The 20412-nt window shown below is 38.2% G+C and overlaps 1 protein-coding gene and 1 non-coding gene across 5 annotated transcripts in view; one reads left to right on the top strand and one right to left on the bottom strand.

Annotated features, from left to right (window-relative positions):
* Nucleotides 1–4111: 4111 nt before the first annotated feature.
* The window catches only part of LNPEP (leucyl and cystinyl aminopeptidase), a 102098-nt gene continuing 85797 nt past the window's right edge, over nucleotides 4112–20412 (bottom strand). For 2 of the 4 annotated variants that reach the window (XM_049647636.1, XM_049647637.1), the window contains exon 18: nucleotides 6360–20046. In XM_049647636.1, the coding sequence (XP_049503593.1) occupies nucleotides 19915–20046 (132 nt within the window). In that variant the 3' untranslated portion in view covers nucleotides 6360–19914. Of the gene's footprint in view, nucleotides 4199–6359; nucleotides 20047–20412 lie in introns of those variants that run through there. The other 2 variants (XR_007461316.1, XR_007461315.1) reach the window with 2 other exon arrangements.
* On the top strand, nucleotides 4169–4275 carry LOC125935839 (U6 spliceosomal RNA). Its single transcript, XR_007461823.1, has one exon. It is a non-coding gene; the product is annotated as a U6 spliceosomal RNA (small nuclear RNA).

Raw genomic sequence — 20412 nt, 5'->3', positions numbered from 1 at the left:
AGCTTAAGTACCAAGTTCTCTAAGAAAGGCTGTTGAAGCAATGTTGGGCATTTGTAGTTCACAGATATGACATAGCACATCATTCAGATTCCCAGCACTAGCTGTCCAGGATCAGAAGAGTGAAGGAAAGAAGACAATAGTTGAATTGTTAGGCCTTCTCAATGAGATTTCTCTCCTCCCACGTTTTGCTTAGTATAATGTTTTCAAGCTTTATCCATGTTGTAGCATGTATCATTACTTCGTTTTTACAGGTCAATATTACTCTTTGAATGAATATACTGCTTTCCTTAGTAACCTATGCATTAATTAGTGGACATTTGGGTTGTTTCTGCTTGTTAGCTACTATGAATAATGTTGCTATGAACATCCACATATGCATCTACAAATTTTTGTATAAACATTGTTTTGAATTCTGGGGCATCTGAAAGTGAAATTGCTGGGTCTTACAGTAACTCTATGTTTAACCCTTTGAGGAAAAGCTAAACTGACCTCTATATTTTACATTCCCACCAGTCATGTATGAGAGTTCCAATTTTCCTATATCCTCACCAACACTTATTATTTTCCATATTTTAGAGTATAACTCTCCTCATAAGTGTGAAGTGAATATGAAAGAGTTTTGATTTGCATTTTTTGGTAATTAATGATGTTGAGTATCTTTTCATGTGCTTGCTGACTATGTATCTCCTTTGGAAAAACGTCTATTCAGAATTTTTCTCCGTCTTTTAAATTTATTATTTTTTTAAGTTTATTTATTTATCTTGAGAGAGAATGTGTGTGTGAGCAGGACAGAGGGAGAGACAGAGAGAGAGAGAGAGAGAGAGAGAGAGAGAGAGAATCCCAAGCAGGCTCTGTGCTGTTAGCATGGAGCCCCATGAGGGGCTAGAACCCACAAACCATGAGATCATGCCCTGAGACCAAACCAAGAGTCAGACAAACAACTGAGCCACCCAGGCACCCCCCTTTACACACTTTTTAAGTGGGTTGTCTTTTTATTGTTAAATTATATGAATTCTTTATATATTCTGGATACCAAGCTCTTATCAGATATATGATTTGAAAATATTTTGTGCCATTCTTTGGTGTATCTCTTTATTTTCTTGATAGTGTCCTTTGGTGCACAAAAGTTTTAAATTCTGATCAACTCAGATTTATTTTCCCTTTTGTTGCCTGTGCTTCTGGTGTCATATCTTAAAAGCCATTACCTAATTCAAGGTCATGAAGATTTACAGCTGTTTTTCTTCTAAGAGTTTAATACATTTAGTCCTTACATTTAGATCCATTTTAATTAATTGTTGATTTTTGTATATGGTATGAGGTAGTGGTTCAAATTCATTCTTTTACATATGGATTTCTAGTGGTCCCAGCACTATCTGTTGAAGAGATTATTTTTCCCCATTGAATTGTCTTGGTGCCCTTGTCAAAAACCAACTCACCATAAGTATATAGGTTTATTTCTGGACTCTCAATTCTATCCCATTGATCTATATGTCTGTCCTTATGCCTGTACCACACTGTCTTAACTCTTGTCACCTTGTAGAAGGTTTTGAAATTGTGTTGTATGAGTCCTCCAACTTTTTTTTCCTTTCAAGATTGTTTTGGCTATTCTGGGTTCCTTGAGTTTTCATGGAATTTTGGGATCTGGTCATCAGCTCCTACAAAGAAGGCAGCTGGGATTCTGATATAAATTGTGCTGAATCTCTAAATAAGTTTGAAGAGTATTGACATCACTTGAAAAAAAAATTTTTTAATACTTATTCATTTTTAAGAGACAGAGAGAGAGACAGAGCATGAGTTGGGGAGGAGAAGAGAGAGAGGGAGACACAGAATCCTAAGCACGCTCCAGGCTCCAGGCTCCAAGCTGTCAGCACAGAACCCAGCACAGAGTCTGACTTGGGGCTCGAAGTCACGAACTATCAGATCATGACCTGAGTCAAAGTCAGATGCTTAACCAACTAAGCCACCCAGGTGCCCTGAAGACTATTGACACCTTAACAATTTTAAGTGTTTCAGTGATCCCACGAACATGGGATCTTTCTATTTATTAAGGTCTACTTTAATTTCTTTTAGCAATGTTTTATAGTTTTAAGTGTACAAATCTTGAACTTTTTTGGTTAAATCTATCCCTGAGTCTTTTAACGTTTGGATGCCATTGTATATGAAACCTTTGTTATTGTTTAGAAACACAATTGACTTTTGTACATTGATCTTGTCTTCTGTAACCTTTATGTTCATTTCTTAGCTCTAATACATTTTTTTTTTGGTACTTTAGCATTTTCTATGTGTAAGATCATTTCATATGCAAATAGAGATAGTTTTAGTTATTCCTTTTTAACTGGATGCCTTTTATTATTGTTTTGTTTGTTTGTTTTGTTTTGTTTTGTTTTTGCCTAATTTCCCCAGCTAGAACCTGCAGTATGATATTGCACAGAAGTAGTGAGAGTAGATATCATTGTCTTGTTCCTGATCGTAGGAGAAAATCTTTCAGTCTTTTACCACTAAATGTGTTATTCATTGATGCCCTTTAGCAGTTCAGGAAGTTCTCCTTTCATCTTACTTTATTGTTTTATCATGAAAGTGTGTTGGTTTTTGTCAAGTGTTTCTTTCTGCATCTGGTGAGATGGTCATGTGGTTTTTATTTTCTATTATGTGTTATTGATATGATGTATCACATTAATTTTTGGACGTCAAACCAACCTTGTGTTCCTGGAATAAATTCCACTCGGTCATAATGGATAATACTTTATATATATTGTTGGATTCAGTTTGTGTATTTAGTTGATTTGTGCATCTCTATTTATAAAGGATATTGATTTGTATTTTTCTTTTCTTGTGATATCTTCTGCTTCTACTATTTTGCTAGGGCCAGAAATTATTTCTTATCCAGAGTAGGAAAGGAGAGAAGAGTTATATACAAGGATTTGGGGAACTGAGTAGCACCATCCACTTGAGATGTTATAAGATTTGATCGACCTGTCTCTCCCCACCCCATCCCCAGCCACTGGCTGGCCTGCATAAAGCAAGGGAGAGTCTACCCTGCCCCAGGAATGCTTCTTACCCTCCTAGGAGAGTCTGCACAAGTGGACTACTAGAGTGTATGGAGCATCAATAAGCTTAGGATTCTAAATCATGAAGCACCTGCCTCAAAACATCATGACCTTGAACAAACCCTTGTGAAGAGTGGAGCTACAAAAGGTTACACAGGAGTTACACAGGTCATGTTTGCCAGACTGCCTTCTCCAATAGAAGTCCAATGCCCAATACCTTCAAATACCCATCCTTCTTACTAGTCTTGTCTAAATGTATCTTCTGTTTTTCTACCAACTATTTGCAGAGCTGGTCTGGTAGGGAGTGAGAGAGGATATTTTCCCAGAGCAGCTGTAGGCTGAGGACCCTGAGCTGAAGTTCTCTTCTGTATACTCAGTATGATGTCCTTTGGAGCCACATTTAATGGCAAACAGTACATCAGCCTCAGTACGGATTGAGCAGGCTGATGGGCTAACCCAGGACAACCATCAGCAAGGCAACCAAGGAACACCTCTGAGGACCACACTCTTCTTGCCTAACCCACAAGAACCTTTATTTCACAAATCCTAGAGAAGACTCCTTGCCTGCAGAGACCTGGCAGCACTTTCCCACCTGTGGGAGGGGGTAGCCTCCACCCAAGTCCATGCACTGCCTCCTCTCAGATGGAATCTGGCTGTCCTGGGAAAGCACCACCTACCAGGGCTCCTGCTGGAGCAAGTCCTACTCAGGACAGCCCAACTCATTTCTTGGCTACTGGAGATTTCTGGGCTACATAAATCAGATAACAGCTTTGGCCACCTTGAAGGCAGGTAGGAAATCCTTAGAGCTAGCTAAGCATCTCTTTCAAACAGAGAAAAGCATTTCCATTTTTGGCCAGTCCTCATGAAACATTTTTTCTTTCATGTCCTCTCACAGGAGCACATTTTCCAGGATTTGTTATGATTGACTCAAATTTCCCTAGTGTCTGTACAACTCAGATTCCTTCCACATGGGCTGCATGGATTCTAAGCCATCTCAGAGCAAACAAGTCTTCTTACCTGCTTTTGTTCATTCCTGGTGAGCACTGGGCAAGGACAGAAGCCACCAGAGTTTTTCACCCACTTACTGCTGGCACTGCATCACAAGTTCTTAGACTTCTGCCATGCTCGCTTGGGCAGCACAGACACTAAAACTGGAACGATACAGAGAAGATTAGCATGGCCCCTCAGCAAAGATAACACACAAACTTGTGAAGCATTCCGTATTTTGTGCAGTTCCTCAGTGAATCGCCACCCTTTGTGGATTAGCACAAAAAACAAGGTTTGGAAAGGTCACTTGGGAGGTCTGTTCCAAATTGAATTAAGCATTCCCTCTAGCAGCTGAGGACCCAGCACACCTGTCAGCTTCTCCTGGACTTCACCGAATCTTCTGTCCTTGGAGGTGAGAGCTCACCTCAGTGGTCCCCCTGGCATCTCCACGGCCACCCATCACATTACTATTATTAACTAGGTAATCCTGGTAGCTGCATCCGAAAGCTTGTTCTCATTGGTTAAATAAATAAATAAATAAATAAATAAATAAAAGACCTCTGCAGACTGTTCTTAATTTAAGGTAAGGACCTCAGAGAGGTCAAAGATCAGAACTGCCGCTAGAATTCCTGAGGCTAGATGACACTGACAGAAATACAGGAGGCGCGGTGCCTGTCATCTGAAGCCAAGCAGACAATCAGCGCGTCTCCTGTGTGGCGTGTTTAATTAATCATACTCTGTGACTTCACCTGTAAGTTTTCAACGTGCAGGCAGCTACAAGCCCTCTCCCTTTTATTGAACTGTGGTGTAATCGAGACTCCCTGATTTAGAAGTCTATCTTGAAACACTCTCCTTGTTCTCGCCTGGCTACCCTGAGCAACTCAGACAAGGAAGCATTCTCACAACGTAGGCTGAGGTGAGCCAAGCTCATTTATTGCTAATTAGAACTTAAGGGAAACCTGGAGTGAAACTGAAACAGGCAATTAACTTCCAGCCTCTTGTCATTCACTTGGAACACCCTCAGGAATGAATACCTGTGTGGTTCCTCAGTGCGAATCAAGTGTCTTTGGTTCCCAATCAGTGACATGAGGCGGGACATGTGGGCACTCATGCAGCATCTGGGGAGAGGCCTCCGTTTTTCACATTGCACCACACACCCACAGGAGCGGAGGGGGAATTCTGGCTGGGGAGCCAGTGTCCCCACCCCGATCCCCACCCCCTTCCACTCCAGGCACTTGCTGTTTCTGAGGTGGCTGCAGAACTACCTACATCGTAGCTTAAAACCTCCCAGGGGACGCCCTTCACTTCTGTTCCTCATGAACCCAACTGCCCTCAACTATTTACCACCCACCACGCAGCCAGTGTTTATAAAGTCCAGGTGGCATTCTCCCAGCTGCAGCCAGCTGCTCACATTAGAGTCAGGCATCATGTACCCACCTAGCACAAGGCCTGGTGCATAGTGGATGATTACAAATATTTATTGAGTGAATGGGCCATAAAAAACATTTGAGAAACATGGCCTGGCTTCCTTCTTCTACCGGTTCAACTTATGGCTGCTTTCTCTCACCCAAAGTCAGGACGTGCTCAGATATTATAAGCCAATTTTCATATTAGCTTAGAAAAACAGGAAGAAATTGGTTGCCAGTCAAAAGAGAGAGAGAAAGTTTCTTTTTATGAGAACAATGTGCTTGTTTGAAATAAAGAGTTGATAAGCTGCTTTGAGTAAGGGATAAGATTCCAAGGAGTATGTCCAAATAGCAAAAAGCCGTCTGTACGGGTCCACTAAATCAAGGGACCAGCTGCTAACTTCAGGCCATTAGTTTCCTTGAGCTCCTGACGCACTTGGCCATGTGCATCTGGGTGAGGCGGCCAAAGTGCAATGCCACGGAGGAGAGACATTTCAAGTTCAAGGAGATGTCTAGGAGTAAGAGTGAGCAGTCAGCAAGGTGCACGTGTGTGTATCTGTGTGGCTGTGTGCATGCATGTTTTGGATGATTACAGGAAGTGAAAAGATCCCACAGAAACAACAGGGTAAAGGAGAGGCCCTGGAGAAGAGAAATATCAAGTGATGATGAAGCTGTTTGTTGTGGCATGTGAGAGATTCTCCCCTATAGAATCCTAGGGAAAATCTGCATTGTTCAGTAATGCTTTGGCTATAGTGAGTTTGTGGGAAGGAATCTTAAAGAGGTATTAGGTTCTAAGCCCAGGTTTGCTCAAGGCAGAAAAGAGACCATGGGCATGGATGCAGGGCAGAGGAAGGTCAACTGACATCCAGGTTATTTCCCCCTACCCAATTCCCAGTAAAGACTAAATATGTCAAGTGGATGGTTTTAAAACTGTGTTTTAATATTGTCTCTTCCCACGACTGTAAACTTCCTTAAGTTCCTGACCTTCTGGCAACAGGGAGTCTGTAGAAACATAAGAAAGACAGCAGTCAGCACCCACAGTCAAGGATTCTACAGCCCACTCAAGGACAAAAGGCCCATCTCAGGCTGACTTCAAACTACTTTAGGAAAATGGTTCATCCTCATCTTCTACCTGTAGTTGGTGAAGCTATCAACCATTACAGCACTTGGCACCTCACCACTGTTTTAACCACCCCTTCCTCTTCCCTGATATTTCCCTTGGCGGGGAGAGAAGTCTTTCTGAACCTCCCTGACATTAGCATCTTCCACCCAAGAGAGGTTACTTTCTTGTACCCACTTAGTTCAAACAGACAAAAAAGGGCATATGATAATATACCATATATCTACTCTTTCAAAATCATGGTAGATTGTTCACATTATTGAGTTTAAAGTTAAAATATTAGGATAGTTTTAGCTCCACACTCTATGTTAAAATGAAACACCTCTTTCAACAGTAAATTCTAATATTCTTATTTCCAAGGAAATAGTATCCTGTAGGCATTTGCACATCCTTTGTCGCAAAGGCGACACAAACTTTTTCTAATACAAACACATATACAAATTTAACATATAATGTTATATTTGGGGGTCATAGCTAAGGCAGAGCTTCTGAGTTCCTTTACATTATCAGTAAAATTAGGGAATTAGACTGTATCATATGGAAAGTTCTTTCTAGCACTAAGAGAGATCTTAACACATTTGGCCAATTTCTCTGCCATGCCCAAAGTTGTACACAATATTTTCTAGGTAGAATGGACACTCGTACATGCTTGATTGTTTTGCATACTGAAGGCAAATAAATTATTGAAAGGAAAAAAGAGTATTTACGAGCATATACGAAGTACCAGATCTATTTCCTGTATACCTGTACCTGATGTTATTACTGCAAAATAGGTGTCATTACCACCACTGCATTAGGCAATAATCAAGATTTTATTTCATACTTATTTATAATTAACCAAATTCAGTGAAATCTATATAACTTCATGCTTTTTCTAATGTACTACAATAACTCTCAAATTAAATCTGCATATTTAAGGCTTAAATTTACAAAGAGGATTAGACTGAAAGTATTTCCCTAATTTCCTAACTGGCAAGTTATATAACCATATTCAATTAAAAAACTCATTTCCATCTGTAACTGATGGTGTTAACATCCATACACCCCAGAAAACAGCAGGCAGTTTTAACAATGGCAGTGGTATTTACCATGTCACTGTTATATTTACAGGCATTGTACTAGGTAATTCATAGATATTTTATTTATTTATTTTTTTAAGTTTATTTATTTATTTATTTTGAGAGAGAGAAATCACAAGCAAGGAAGGGGGGGGGGGAGAGAGAGAGAGAGAGAGAGAGAGAGAGAGAGAGAGAGAGAGAGAGAATCTCTCAGCACGGAGCGTGACACAGGGCTCGAACTCCAGAACTGTAAGGTCGTGACCTGAGCCGAAACCAAGAGTTGGACGCTTAACCCACTGAGCCACAGAGACACCCTATAGATATTTTATTTAATGCTAACAACCTCACAAGGTAGGCAGTATCTCTGTTTTATTAATGGAGACAACTGAGGCTAATAGGAATTAAGAGACAAGTGGAAAATCACTGTACCAGGAACCAGTTCCAGTCCTGATTGATGCCAGTCTATGTTCCACAGCATTTCAAATATTTAAATTTCTAGAAATCATTGCCTTTTGCTACCATGTAAAAATACTAACATTCCAAGCATTTGGTCAAGTTAAAAATCACAAAAGGCTAGGAGGCAAAGTAAATGAAGATATACTCAGCCATAAATACCAGGGCAGCCAATGTACAATCCTGATGAAGCAACCAAGGATCACATGGGCTATGTTCACATAGATGAGCAGCATGAGAAAACATGGAACAAAAGGGCTTCTTGTTTCCCACACTTGGCTTCTATACAAATGGCATGTGAATAAGCAACACGCCGAGTCCCCTTTATAAATAAGCCTTTCCTAAGCTGACATGGCTTCTTGTCTGTCCCTGACTTCTTTGAATCTATTGCCTCCTGGTGTGGCCTGCTCAACAGTTCAACTATGGCAACGTCATCTACTTTCACCACTCTATTTGGTTATTTTACTATGTTACATTACATTCTTCCTTCAAAAAAAATGAGCGGCATAGTAAGAATAAAAGTTTTTAGATGTATAAGCAAAAGTCCTGATTATAATTCAGCTCAGCCAACAATAGAAATCACAATCACATAATCGATTGGATGGCCATCCATAAGAAAATGAAGTACATAGTAAAAATGAAGAACAAGCAGAAAGCATTGGAAACATATCACTAATTATTGACTATAGAAGGTAGGCTGTGATGATGATTTTAAAGTATGTTTTTGCTCTCTGGTAATAACACTCCTGTATAGCATGTAAGTCGATTGTTCAACTCACAAGTTTTAGGAAGCACTAGATGCTTGAGTGTGTGTGTGTGTGTGTGTGTGTGTGTGTTGCAGGAGGTGTGTAGGGCTTTATGGTATGAATTGAAGTAAAGCAAAAAGAAAATATAACCAAATCAAACTCTCCTGTGCATGGATTCTAAAAATGATTTTGAAAAATAAAGTTTTTTTTTAATGTGTATTTATTTTTGAGAGAGAAAGAGAGTGACTGGGCGAGGGGCAGAGAGAGAGGGAGACAGAGAATCCGAAGCAGTCTCCAGGCTCTGAGTTCTTAGCACAGAGCCCAACACAGGACCCAATTCCACAAACAGCAAGATCATGATCTAAACCAAAGTCAGATGCTCAACCGACTGAGCCACTCAGTCGCCCCTCTTCTCTACATTTATAATGGGTTTTAGTTCAACTGTTTACTGCAGATATCCATGAATAAAAAAGTATAAAAAATGTAACCAGAAGATTTTGATCAAAATCAAAATTTCTAAGAACATTACCCCAGTACATTACTATTACCTATTGAAGTTTAGTTGACAACACAATACTACATTAGTTTCTGGTGTACAACATAGTGATTGAACCGCTCCATACATATGCTCACAAGTTTAGCTACCACCTGTCACCCTACAACATTATTACAATACCATTTACTGTATTCCTTATGCTATATCGCTCATCCCCATGACTTATTCATTCTGTAACTGAAAACCTGTACTTCCCACTCCTCTTCACCCATTTTGCCCATGCCCCTACCTCTCTCCCCTCTGGCAACCACCAACCAGTTTGTTCTCTGTGTTTATGGGTGTGTTTTTGCTTTGTTTTCTAGACTCCACCTATAAGCAAAATCACATGGTATTTCTCAGTCTTATTTCACTTAGCACAATAACCTCTAGGTTATTGTGTTACAAATGGCAAGATCTCATTCTTTTTTTATGCCTGAATAACGTTCATACCACAGCTTTATCCATTCATCTATCAAGGGGATACTTTGGTTCCTTCCATGTCTTGGCTGTTGCAAATAATGCTGCAATAGAGATAGGGATGTGTATATCTTTTCAAATTAGTGTTTTCATTGTCTTTGGATAAATATCCAGTAGTGGAATTGCTGGATCATACGGTAATTCTATTTTTCATTTTGTGAGGAACCTCCATACTGTTTTCCATAGTGGCTGTATTAATTTACATCCCCAACAGTGCATGAGGGTTCCTTTTTCTCCACATCCTTGTCAACGCTTGGTATTTCCTGTTTTTTTTGATATTAGCCATTCTGACAGGTGTAAGGTGATATCTCATTGTGGTTTTTATTTGCATTTCTCTGATGATGAGTGACGTTGATCATCTTTTCATGTATCTGTTGGCTAGCTATCGGGTCTTCTTTAGAAAAACGTCTATTCAGGTCTCCTGCCCATTTTAATCAGATTATTTGGTTTTCTAGTGTAGAGTTGTAGAAGTTATTCATATATTTTGGATATTAACCTCTAAACAGATCACTTGCAAATATCTTCTCCATTCAGTGGGTTGCCTTCACTTTGTTGATTCTCCAATATATTAATGATCACCATAGGAGATTGTAAGAAGGTATGGCTTCAAGGTTTCTTTGTGTCCCCAGAAACAGGTTTTTGGGTAAAGGGATTAAGAGACACTGTATTTGCTCTAAAATGCCCAACTTTAAGCCCTAACAATTACTGGAAGAGAACATTGGTTCTAGTTCTCATATCTGGAAGCCTAAGAAATTCTCAATTCTCAAGATTACTCATGGGGTTAGAACAGAGAAACTCCTTTTGTAGACATGACCAGGAACATAACTATTGCAGTGTCCCTTGATAACAGCTGTGCACTCCCACTCCAATTACATGTGAATCAAAGCAAGGGGTGTCCTTTGATAACATTTAGTGTCCTTTCACCTTCAGATAGTAAGTGTTCCTTGGTTTCACTGGCATAAGTAGTTACATGTCTCATTCTGATTTAGGTACTGAATTATTACTGTATCAACTGGTACTGGGTGTTTATAGGAAGCAATTCAGTCTAAAAAGTAAATAATTGCCCTACAGTTCATATAACTATTACTGAGCCCCCTTCTCCATGCATCCACTGAAAGTTTTAATCCCCACCCCACCCCATCACAGGAGAAATTTGGCAATGTCTTAAGACATTTTTCGTTGTCACACTGGGGGTGGGGGAAGTTCCATTAGCCCATATTTGCTACTTGCATTAGAGGCCAAGGATGCTGCTAGTCATCACAGAATGCACGGGAGAGCCCCAGATATCAAACAGTGTGAGCCTGAGAAACCTTGAGTTACAGGCAGTAGAGATACTGGGGTACTAGTGGGGTAAAAAACAAATAATGCAATACAGTGAATACAGTCATTACCCTTGTAGAGTATATAATCTGAGAAGATGTACCACTTTATATATACAATTTATTTATCCAAATAGTCCACACAGTATTTATATTTAAATACTTTATTTTCACTTCACAAAAAAGAAAAAGCAACAGTGTTTGCAATTACACATGCCTTTCAGTCAGTGCTGGTCATATGCAAAACAAGTTATCAGAAGTATAAAGAAAAATAAGCCTTTTCCCTTTACAAGTGACACAACACAATTTGCATATATATTATATTACACATACTGTTTTCAAAATTTTCCACAAAAGACAGGTTATGATACAAATTTAGAATTCCACCCACAAGCTCAGATTCAAAGAAGTGAAGATCCGTATAGGTGTCTAAATACAAAAACGTAATAGTTTTACAAGTTTCCAAATAATTACTTTTCAAAGTGTTTGAAAGAGACTACTACTCTTCATAGCAACGTGGAACACTTGGGTTTAATCAAGACGGCTAGGAGACTAAGTTTGTCTCAGCGTGAGTTTGCTCATTAATGCAAATGCTCCAATTATGCTGTAATTCTCATTTCATATATATATATATATATATATATATATATATACACACATACATACATATATGCACACACACACACACACATACATACACAAGTGTATTATTGTACTGATGGTTTATACAGCACAACTTCTGGAGCATTTCATTCAGCTAATCCATGACCTTTACTTCTTTGAAGTATTTCAAATTAAGAACTGCTCAGAGATATCACTAATGACTACCATGACTAATTTCAAAAAGGTGTCCCTTTCTCTCTTATTTATGATCATAATTACATGTGTCATGAACAAACTTTTGTTTTTTCTACAGCAGCAGGTATAAATAAGCAAAGTACAGGCTAATATTTCAACACTAGGACCTGAGAGTTTGATATGGTAAATGACATCTCTTCGCAAATGTTCTAGGAGTCCTATCTAGCAACGTTTCTAAAAAATATATATAATAGAACAAAATAATATAGCAAACCTTCAGCATTAGAAACAAAGATTGCTCAGAAGCTTGAAGGAAAAAAAACAAGGAGGAAAGAAAGAGAGGTAGGGAGGGAGTGAGGGATTTTACACATGCATTTTCTTTGATACAGACAAATGTGGAGTCCTAACATTTACCATGTGGTGGATGAAGAGTCAATATGATTCAAGAAAGCGAACACACACATCTGGATATATGAAATGCATGCAAAAACATAGAGCTGATGAGGCAACACCGGCTTACATGTTTAAGTGTACTTGAGTATAACATCTAATACTGCAGGCACTGAAGAAGAAGGAGAAGGAGAAGGAGAAGGAGAAGGAGAAGGAGAAGGAGAAGAAAAAAAAGAACAAGAATGGTCCAGCTAATGGAGAATGGAAGGGAGAGATGCAGCCACACAGAAGAGCTCTGGGTAAGAAAGGACCAACTTGCCCTCCCATAGATGGGTGTTGAAAGACAGGAGGGCTAGCCCCCCAATTCTTAAGGGAATGATTTTTGGGCCCATGTTGTTATTCACTAGAACCATGGCAATAACTCAAAAAGTTCATTCCAAAAGTCAAAATAATTTTTATTGGCTACACGAGAATATGCTATCTATAGAACTGCAAGAGACTTCTGTAGATAAATCAGAATTCCAGCCCCCAAAAGAAGCTACTCTCAAGGGTCTTCAAATGAGTTCTAGGCAGCACTTTTACTGGCTTACCAGTTACTAAAAGATTAATCAGCAATGAACGTTAAACACACTTTTTACTTAGTATGATCCTCTTGCCTTTCTGGAATTTCCACAGTACAGGTCCCGTCTCACCCTTTCCTTCAGTTTGAATCAATGTAAGAAATGCTGACCCTGATTAGCTTTCACAACTCAACCATGCCCAAGTGTCTGCTCCCATCTTATTTGCTGTACATTTGTTAGCCATTAGTTACACCACCCCAATGCCTCTCAAGTCACAGGACAGGGATCTGGTGGGACTTTATTTTTGTTAGATCCATGCACAGCCCTGCAAGGGACTAAGTATTAACAAAAAATAATGAAAAAAAAAAGAGGGAAACAGATTAGATATGCGCATAAATATATTTATACTTTTAAAGGCATATTTCCTAGAGAATAAAACAAAATAAGCACAGAACAACAACTATACTAGCCACTGATAAATGAGGAAATATGTGGGGAAGGAAGAAGTGAACTGTCAATTTATGAAACTCAATTTCCTTTAGGTCCCTACATAGATAGCCATGCGAAGAACTAAATACAAAATGAAAGGAAATATATTCATATGTATTAAGAATATTCCCCTACCAAAAATAGAAACCCCTCCAAAAAAAAAAAAGCCAAGTAAATAAACAATACACAACTATTCTACTCACTATTGCCAACACAGGCAATAAGGGAAAGGGGAGAAGGGGAGATTTGTCATACACTGATCCTCGATTTTCATTCAGTACCTATACATCCATGCTAAGAGTAGGTACAAAATCAATTAATACGAAAACATTTATATACATTTTTTAAAAGTTTGTACGCTATCCTTATCCTTTCCCCACTACCCACCCAAATTATCTCTCCCCCTAAAAAAACACCCCAAATTATAAAACTATTGCCAATGCAGGCAGTGAGGGAAGGGAAGCAGAGGAGATTTATCATACGTATGGACCTCCGTGTTTCATTATGTACTTACAAGTCCCAGCAAAGGACTGGTTACTAAGTGAAATAACACACAAAATGTAGCAAACATTTATATACATTAAAAAATTCACACACACACACACACACACACACACACACACACACACACACACAGACTTCCCCCACCCCCCACCCCTCCAAAAAAAGAAACGAAACATCTATTCTTCTACCACTGCCCACCAGGCAATGAGGGAAGGGGAGTAGGGGAGATTGTTCATAGAATCAATCGCAACTTTCATGAAGTACCTAAATAGTCATGAGAAGCACTAGATTCAAAACGAAATGAACACCAAAAAGAGGCAGAAACATTTATATACATTTAAAAAAACCACCTATCTTATCTAATAAGCCCATTCCCCATTAATAACCTCTAAAACAAAAAACAGAAACCAAGTCCTACAATTGTGCACAGGCTATAAGGGAAGGGAGAAAAGGTTTATCATGTCTCCGGATCTGGGCCTCTGCACTACATTTGAGATCTACAAATCCAAACAAACAAACAAACCAACAAACAAACCTGGTTGAAGTAAAACAGCAAGCCACAAAAACAAAAAAGCAAACAAAAAACATGCAGCAGACATTTATATACATTTTTAAAACCGTAAACCCAGAAATCCCCCACCACCCTGCCAAAAAAAAAACCCATCTAAACAACTACACCACTAGTCATTGCCCAGATAGGCAACAAGGGAAGGGGCCAAGAGGAGATTTTCTTCATAGAATGAACCTTAATTTTCATCATGTACCTAAATATCCATGGAGACCTAGGTACAAAATGAAGTAACAGAAAAAAGGAACAAAAACATTCATATACATTGAAAAGTGTATATATCCCCACCCTCTCAAGGGAGGGAGCAGTAGAGTAAAAAATTAATCTAAAACTACTCTAAACTATTGCCCACAGAGGCAATAAGGAAAGGGGACAAGAGGAGATTTTCATACAACCGGACTTCCACGTCTCATTAGGTACCCACACGTCCAAGTAAGGGACGCGGTACAAAATGGAATAACACAATATAGTAACAAACACTGTATATACAGTTTTCAAAAGTATATATTCTGCCCTTTGTCCCTTCCCACACACCAAAACTTCAGAAAAACCGAACTACTTTAAAATTATTGCCTATGTAGATAAAAAGGGAAAGGGAGAAGAGGAGATTGCTATCCATCTAGAACTCCACGGTTCATTAGGAACCTATGGGTCCAAGTGAAGGACTGGGTACCCAGTGAAATACTGTAATAAGGAAGTAAAAATGTGTGTGTGTGCACACACACACACACATATATATATACATGTATATATATATTTAAAAGTATTTACCCCCGAGCCCACAAAAGAACCCCTGAAACTAATTAACTACTAGCCATTGCCCATGCAGGCAATAAGGGAAGGGGAGAAGAGGAGATTGTTATACATCCGGACCTCCATGGTTCATTGGGTACCTTCCAGTGTGGGCACCCAATGAAATAATACAACTTGGTAGTAAAAACAGGTATATACAACATGTACACATCCCTGTCCCCACCCCCACCCTCCCCCCAAACCCCACTCCAACAACTATTCTACTAGCTATTGCCCACATGGGCAATAGGGGAAGGGTACAAGAGGAGATTGTCATACATCCGGACCTCCACGTCTCATTAGGTACTTTAATGTCCTCTGAGAAGGGCAAAGTACGAAATGAATTAAGTAATACAAAGTAGTAGCAAACTTATTTATATACATTAAGTACATACCCTACTTCCCATCCCCCCTCAAAAACAAAACAAAACAAAACAAAGTATTAGCTACTGCCCAAGGAGGCAATAAGGAAAAGAAAAAAGAGGAAATCTGTCATACTCTGAACTTCAACTTTCATTAAGTATATATGCATACATGCAAAGGGACATATAAAAATGAAATGTAAAAAAGTAGCATAACATATATACACACACACACACCTGAAAGAATGATATACAAGCCCGAGCCCCCAAGACTAGATCAAGACAAGAGCACCCACAGCTACTCTATTAGCTACTGTCCATGCAGGCAATATGGAGAGGGGTAAGTGGGACATGTGTCCTACTTCTGGACCTCCACAGTTCATTAGATATTTACATATCCATGGGAAAGATGAATTAAGTGCAAAATGAAATGACACCCACAAGATAGCAGCAAAAACATCTTGTACACATTTTTAAAAAGAACATACTCTGCTCTCCCCTCAATATCACCATCAACTTCCAAAAAAGAAACATCACATAACTACTCTGTACCTATTGCCCACACAGGCAATTATGGGCAGGTGGAAGAGATTTTTCACAGGACAGAATTTCACTATCAGAAAAAGTTTACAAAGTGAAAGAAAATAAAAACATATCAAAACCACATATGCACATTAAAAAAAAAAGTATATACCCCCAAAAAGCCACTCAAAGAAATCAATCAACTATTTTATTAGCTATTGAACATGTAGGCAATAAGGAAAGGGAGAAGAGGAAACTTATCATAACTTTTGGACTGCCACTTTTAATTTAGTACTTACTAATGCAGAGAATGAAGTGCAAAATAAAAGAATGCAAAAAAAAAAAAAAAAAGACAAAGAACCCAAAAAATAAAAAACAAAACAGTACAAATGGGAGTGTCAGAGGGGGGAGAGAAGAAGCTCTTTACAAAAGAGTTAATTCCAATAAAAACGAAATGACAAGGCAAAGGGTAGAAAAAGAGTTGCATCTTATGTATGAAATTCAGATTTGCAGAGAATTTGAAATTCTTGTTTTTCAGACTCAGCTGAGAAAATGCTGTCCTCGGTGATGGTATGTGTCCTGAGCTGCACAATCCCATGAAACGAATCGGGGTTACGTGAATTCAGCAGTCCAACTGCAGATTATGGGTCCAGGTGCTTTAGTTTGCATAGACTCTTAAAATACAACTCAGTAACAGGCTACCAATAATCCAACAAACTCAGCACGTAACTTTCATTCCTTATTTTGCTATGCTCAGAAGGGACTCTGCTCTGTACCCAGTGAGACTGATGCAGCACAATATCCTCTATGTACCCAGAACTCTGCTGACAGCTCTTGTTCAATGAAATGAAAACATGAATGGCAAAGAGTATTAACATTTAAGTGGAAGCTGTGCTGGTAAGAAGTTCACAAATAACAGCAACACTTAACTTAAAGAGATCTCTATGTAAAACAAGAAGATGCAGGAAGGCACAAGCCTGGGGTGGAAGCTGACCCCACCTGTAGTTTAATGTATCCAATCTCTTGCTATTAAGGGAACAAACTAGACTCCTTGGATTTCTATTTCCAGATCTCCAAAGCATACGTTTTTCTTCTACAATTCCAGATTTCCAATTTTACCTTTCCTAATAACCTAGTATGATGTGCCCCTTCCATTACATTCATGTAGATCGTCTCTCTGCAATGAACATAATACTTGAAAACCAGCACTTAACTGTCATGGACCTATGTGCTTACATAAACAAGCGTGCTGTGACTGCTGTGCGTCCATCTATTTGAGCTCTACAAGATGCAGGGGCAAAGATAAGGTTTGGGGTAATATAATCTTCAAAAGCTAGTTATACTTACTATGTAACATGTTCTACTGGTTACTTAACCTTATATTCCTGACTTAGAGATAGTTTTTAGAAGTGCCATACAGAGATGGGTTAGCTTAACATTACAAATTATGGAATCCTGTGGGAAAATGTGAGGGGAGGGCTGCTAAAACTACAAACAACTGAGGTGAGGCCTATAAATAACACTACAACCAGTATAGATCCAGTATCATGGGAATGAACAGCTTTTGAATACAAAGATAGCAATGGATTACAAGTTACCTCTTTTTTAACTCATGTTTTGATAAGTATTTAAACATCACTCTCTTCCTTCACACACACACACACACACACACACACACACACACACGCACGCACTCAGGAAAGATGCTATAATTCGGTACAGGATTTGCCATATGCAGAGTTAACATACATTACAGTAGCCATGTAAAGATGGGCAGGTAAAACTGAAAAGTCTTAACTGATTTTGAGAAGTAGCAAAATTTAAATTCTGTATCAAAGTGGAATTTAGTAATATAACATATGGTAAAAAACCAGCAACCAAAAAACCCCTCAAAGTTTAGTATGTTTCCCCACTCTAAAAATATAAAAACACACCAACTTCCCATATCAACTAAACTATCATTCATTTCCGGAAGCACAAGACAAATAAAAACCTACGATCACCCCAGTTTCAATAAGACATCTTTAGAGGATTCTGTGATTCTCAGGATATAAGATTTTGTATCCTAAACCAGAGGTAAATGTTTAGAAAAGACTAAATTGGGGGAAAACATACTAGGACTAAAGAAAGCTAGCTTTTAGCTTGCTAGCATTTTAAATCTTGTTATATAAAAATATTTTCATAAAGTAAAATATAATTTTATACACAATCCCACATATTTTTTGCTTTATACCTGCTAAAATAAAAAAAAAAAGGTGTCCTTTCCCATTGATTCTGTGGAGTGTTTTAAGTGCTTGAAAATGGGTATCCACTCTTTTTACGTACATACAAGATGTTTTCAAACAAAATATAAAGTACTCAAAAATTATTAGGAAGAAAGTCTTTCCCGTAAGAATCAAAGAAACTCCACAATCTAAGTATGAAGTCTGCATAGCTCAAAAAATTCAAGTACAGTATTTCTCCTTTGCAAGGAGTGAAAATACCACACAGCTGTGGACATCTTCCCTTTTCTTTCTTTCTTTTCTCAGCCGTTCCTTTTAATCAGTTAGTTTGGCCATGATAAAGACAAAACAAAACAAAACCACTGATTTTTCAACTAAAAAAAGGTACTGTTTTTGACAGTAGAAAAAATTCAAAGCCCACCATATTAAATCTGAATCAAATTACTCCTATCCCACATTCTCTTTATTCCTTTAAGGTACTATGGTGAACTTCAAATAAAAATGCTCAATTTCTCAAAGGCCCTATTTTAAAATATGCTTCTACTATGCTTCTAATATACCCTACCATATAACATGAAAATCTACATGAGTATGATTCACAGAGAAAGTGTCTATGATCAGGTAATGTCAAAGGTAACTTAAACAAATTATTTTTAGTAATAGTGATAAAGTCAGGATAAAAGACACCAGTAGTAACAAAATGCTTGCCATGTATGTAGACATACTTATTTATAACATAAGGTATATCTATGGCAGGGAGTGGTAAAGGTGTACAGATTTGGAGAATTCATAAATAAAATAATTATAATTAAAGCTAACTCAGTTTGAAACATTTTCCTAAAAGATGAAAAAATAATTATTAAATATTTGGAAATTTTAATCTTTTGCCCTTATTACTTAGTTTTTCAATACAACAAAAATTTAAAAACTCTGTAGCACCTGGCTGTTCTGCAGGAAAAAAAATATAAGTTATAGATCTTATTTAAACTTTTTTTCAGAAAATAAAGAGTTAATCAAAACCTCAAATCAAAGTAGGTCTGCACACCTGAGATCAGTTTTCTAACAGTTATATGATTCATCGACTTCATTACCATAGTATTTGAAGCCAAGTGTTGTACCACATTCAAGTAACATCTATCAATAAGAAGCAACAAATGGCTGACAAACCAGCAGCCTGCAAAGATGATGGCTCCCATGGTAGATCTTTGCTTGTTTCACCATGTCAGTATTTTCCAGATACTGAGAAACAGAACAGAAGGCCAAAACAGATTTTTCCCCCCTATTTCTTTATCTTCAAAGTAGAAAAATTACTTACTGTTTTTGTAGATGTTGGTGCATGTAGGCGAATATAATTTTATAATAAATAACTACATACTTCCCAAAGACAATTCGAAAAAGACAGATGAAAAGTACAGACGGGCCCTGAGCTAACTAGAACTCCTAAGAGTGCAAACAACTTGGCAGCGGTTCTGGCTTCACCTTGGCTTTTTGCAAAAGCAGCGGAGCCCAAGTTAACAAGCTCTCTGAATGGGCGACAAGATGAGGTGCAGGTGTGCATGCTACAGCCACCACGTCAGAGTTTTAAGGTTCTTCTCCATCCATCGGATATTCAACTGAATGACTTCCAAGGCCTCCTGGACACAACGAAGCCGAAAGGTTGCCTCTGACTGATTTTCAAAGAACGCCTGGACCTGTAAGTTGCATGCAGAAGTATTTCAAAAGAAGAAAAGAAGAGTAAATAGTAAATCAGAGGTAACTCTGAATATCCTTTTCAAATAAGCTTTAACTTAGTCATGGCTATACTGATGTCTTGAAAGGAGTAGAAACAAAAAGTACTTTAATATTCAAAGTATTTACACCAAGTTTCTGATCAAGTATGGTGAAATCTGAAGTAATGTTAGAAATGAATTCCTCTTACTCCCACAAGGATGAATTTTTCCAATTCAAAATAGGAAAAAAAAAAAAGCCAAGTAATAGTAAATGAAGTAGTCTAAAGTTGGAATTAATGTCCAGTTTTACCCTTGTAATGAAATTTTTTAAAAAAATTTTATTACCAC

Source organism: Panthera uncia (assembly GCF_023721935.1).
Source record: "Panthera uncia isolate 11264 chromosome A1 unlocalized genomic scaffold, Puncia_PCG_1.0 HiC_scaffold_17, whole genome shotgun sequence".
Taxonomy (NCBI): Eukaryota; Metazoa; Chordata; class Mammalia; order Carnivora; family Felidae; genus Panthera; species Panthera uncia.
The sequence above is the reverse complement of the archived record's forward strand: the minus strand, read 5'-3'. Positions and strand labels throughout refer to the sequence as shown.